Genomic DNA, 3,178 nt, shown 5'->3' with positions numbered 1-3,178 from the left:
GTGGCCTTATCTCTTTTTTTTTTCAACAATGCGGTCCCCCCTTTTTTTAACAAAGGATCTTTATTGAAAAGCATCCTATCCTGTCAAAAGGTAGGATGGATTTACGTCAAAATCACCCAGGTAATGCTCCTGGCCTACCTCGAAGGATCTGGAAGTTAGAAGGAAAAAGAACAAAAAATAGTGTATGTGAAAGAAGAAGAGAGAAAAGGTGAAAAGGAAAGAACTAGGAAAAGGGGAACAGAAATTAGGGTAATCAAGAAAGAGAAAGGAATATTTGTGAGAGGGAGTGATATAATAAGGTGTGTGCAACAGTATTAAGATAAGTTGCATATGTACATGTATAATGAAGAAAGAGAAGAAAAAAAAAAGATATTAATATAAAGCAGTGAGAGGTTGGGTGTGGTTCTCAAGACGGAGTCGGGACTGAGGTTTGATGATCAGAGGCGTCCTAGGTAAAGATCACAGAACATTGCGGCCCCCCCTTTTTTTTAACTAAGAACCTTTATTGCAAAGTCTCCTTTACAAGTGAAAGGCAGGGTTGCCTTCTACGTCAAAAATCACCCAGATTATGCTTCTGGCCAGCCTTTTTTGAGATGTTTTTTTTGACAATTTTTAACAGAATATAGATGGTGAAAAATGAATCAAAGGTTGTATGATTTTGTGAAGGTTATAGCCAATTACTGGCAAAAGTTACAAGAGAGGTGAGAGAGCCAGACTGGGATAGTGGATAGTCCAGGCACAGGTGTGCTGGGTGGGGGTAGCGGGATTCGAACCCGCGCCATCGTCATCGATGGCTCCATGGACTATTTCACCACTAAGCTACTTCCCCCCACCCAACATTGCGGCCCTATCGCTTTTTTTTCCTCTAAGGACGTGAGAACTTGCGTCCTGTGGTTTATTTAATATATATTACAAATGTGAAGGATACTTCCGAATAAGATAATTAAGTACTAAAAAACAAGGGATGAAACTTAAAGAGTTCCGTGCTCAAGTGGATCAAATTATGTATTTTTTGCTTCCTCAATATCGAAAACTACTTCATTGTTATCATCCATCCGGATTAGCGAGCTCTTTCCCCATTTCTGCTTGAAATTTTCTTCAGCTTTATTCCTCTGTGCTTGTATCCATTGTTCTTTGATTGCTATGAGTAGATCTGATAAAAAGATACACTTGAATGCGATGTCCCCATGTTCTTGGTTGTCCATGACAGTTGTGATCCTGGCCTTATATATTCTTCAGACCATGATGTCGTGTAACAACATGGAGACTTGTCGACCTTTGCCTTGCGTCTCCTTGTGGAATCCGAAGAGCTTCTCATACTTTTGCATGCTTGTCCAGGGCTTATCGAGGATCTTTTGATGGAGTCTGTCAAACCACTTCCAAAGGTCTCCAATTCTCGCTCATTCAAAGTACGCGTGTTCAATGATCTCTACCTCTTCTCGTCGGCATCTCTTGTAGTTGGGGATAGAATGGTCGAAGTGTTGAGCAATTCTTGCTGTGATTAACTTATGTTGAAGTATACGCCATCGAAGAATCCTTTGCTTTGGCTCGCTTGGGCGTCTCGGCCAGCTCTTCCAAGCTCGTCTCCACGCTCCTTCATCTGACATGCACCCATTCTCTGGTTACCCCTACTTGATCTGGTGGTATCTGGTATAGTCTGCCAAACTTGATAGAATAAAGCTTGATATTGACGCCAGCTATATTTGGGACCTCATCTTTTTTTTTTTTGATCTTCAATGGAAACTTTTTATTTAATTTCCATATATTACATGAAGTTAATGTCAATGGACTTAACATAGCAAGATATAGGTCCGTGATCGATAGGCGTTCAATCGATATGCGTGTATCGTAGTTGTCGTGAATAGCATGTACGTGAAACCGATGTAAGCTTTGAACTTATCGTAGGAGGGATGCTTTCAATAATGAAGACTCAATTTCTGATCAAGTGGACAGCAGTCACAAACTAAGAGTAAGTGCTGGTGGGGGAAGCGGGATTCGAACCCACGCCGTTTTTGGGACCTCATCTTTTTTTTTTTTGATCAATCAACGGAGACTTTTATTAGTTTCCGTAGCTTACAAGAGTTTAATGATTACAATGAAATAAGAAAGGGGGGAATAAAGGGTAAATTAGATGTATATAGTGATCGGGTATTTAGTGAAAGGTATGAAGTAAAGAGGAGGGGAGGAGGTAAAGAGCGGATTGGGAGAGAGGAAGGGTTGCTTCGTCACTCCAGTTTTAGTCTTGCTCTATCCGAACTTTCTATTACCGCTCCCTGACCGCACCACCTTCTTCGGAATAACTCTATCTCTCGTCTTTTACGTGCCTTTATCAGTTCACCTCCGATAGCCTCCTCGATATTCATTTTGGCACGGACGATGATTGTCTCGGGTGATGCTCGAATGCATTCGAAATGGTAGGCGATTCGGTCCCGATGGATTTGCCATAGCACCGAATCGAAGACGATTTGAGCCGCGTGTCTTACTGTCCTCGGGGCTTCTGGTAGGTCGCCAAGTACGAGGTTCCTGGGGCTCAGCACCTGAGTGTTTAGGGGGCCTGAGATGGCGTTGATACACCTTTCCGTCCAATGCCACACTGATGTGAGTTTGGGACATTCGAAGAAGGTGTGGCGGATGGTGTCCCGTTTTTGGGACCTCATCGCTCTCAAAAAATTGTAAAAAGTCATTATAGTTATGTACAAATTCACGTGACAAAACATAGTTCGAGCTCGTGTAGCTAAGTTGGTTATAGCGTGGCGCTAATAACGCCAAGGTCACAGGTTCGATCCCTGTCACGAGCACTTTGTATTTTTATTTTCCCATGAAATCTATTGAAAATTATATCTATTTTATCTTGCTAGTACAGAGTTTATCGCGATCCTTGACTGACTACATTCTGCTCACAGGAAAAGTAAAAACTTTGAGTTTACTCCAATACTCCAACTGAATATTTGTTTTGTAGGATATTTTCATAAGATATAGTAATATTAGCGAAGTCTATACAAAATCTATACAAAAAATTTTCACGATATAATAATTACATATCCGTTGGAGAATAACATGTAAAATTTCATATATAATTTTTAATATTGGATTTTTTATTAAATAAGAAGAGATCTAAATTAAATAATTTCTTTTTTAATTCTAAAAGATCATCATAATTGTTTTGTAATAAGAGTGT

The 3,178-nt window shown here is 40.2% G+C and overlaps 2 protein-coding genes and 2 non-coding genes across 4 annotated transcripts; 2 read left to right on the top strand and 2 right to left on the bottom strand.

Moving 5' to 3' along the window:
• Positions 1-748: 748 nt before the first annotated feature.
• Positions 749-835, bottom strand: VTP21DRAFT_t297. The gene has a single exon. It is a non-coding gene; the product is annotated as a tRNA-OTHER (tRNA).
• A 344-nt stretch (positions 836-1,179) lies between these two features.
• VTP21DRAFT_6562 (uncharacterized protein) lies at positions 1,180-1,505 on the top strand (the record flags this gene model as incomplete). Its single annotated transcript, XM_069397206.1, has 2 exons — positions 1,180-1,270; positions 1,339-1,505. The coding sequence occupies 2 exons, from the start codon at positions 1,180-1,182 to the stop codon at positions 1,503-1,505; spliced, it is 258 nt and encodes an 85-aa protein (XP_069246712.1).
• Positions 1,506-2,225: 720 nt separating this feature from the next.
• On the bottom strand, positions 2,226-2,657 carry VTP21DRAFT_6561 (uncharacterized protein; the record flags this gene model as incomplete). Its single annotated transcript, XM_069397205.1, has 1 exon — positions 2,226-2,657. The coding sequence occupies one exon, from the start codon at positions 2,655-2,657 to the stop codon at positions 2,226-2,228; it is 432 nt and encodes a 143-aa protein (XP_069246711.1).
• A 67-nt stretch (positions 2,658-2,724) lies between these two features.
• VTP21DRAFT_t302 lies at positions 2,725-2,798 on the top strand. Its single transcript has one exon. It is a non-coding gene; the product is annotated as a tRNA-Ile (tRNA).
• Positions 2,799-3,178: the final 380 nt, after the last annotated feature.

This window comes from Calcarisporiella thermophila (genome assembly GCF_041956535.1).
Source record: "Calcarisporiella thermophila strain CBS 279.70 unplaced genomic scaffold VTP21scaffold_28, whole genome shotgun sequence".
NCBI lineage: Eukaryota > Fungi > Calcarisporiellomycota > Calcarisporiellomycetes > Calcarisporiellales > Calcarisporiellaceae > Calcarisporiella > Calcarisporiella thermophila.
Note: the sequence above shows the minus strand (reverse complement) of the source record. Positions and strands in the feature narration are given on the sequence as shown.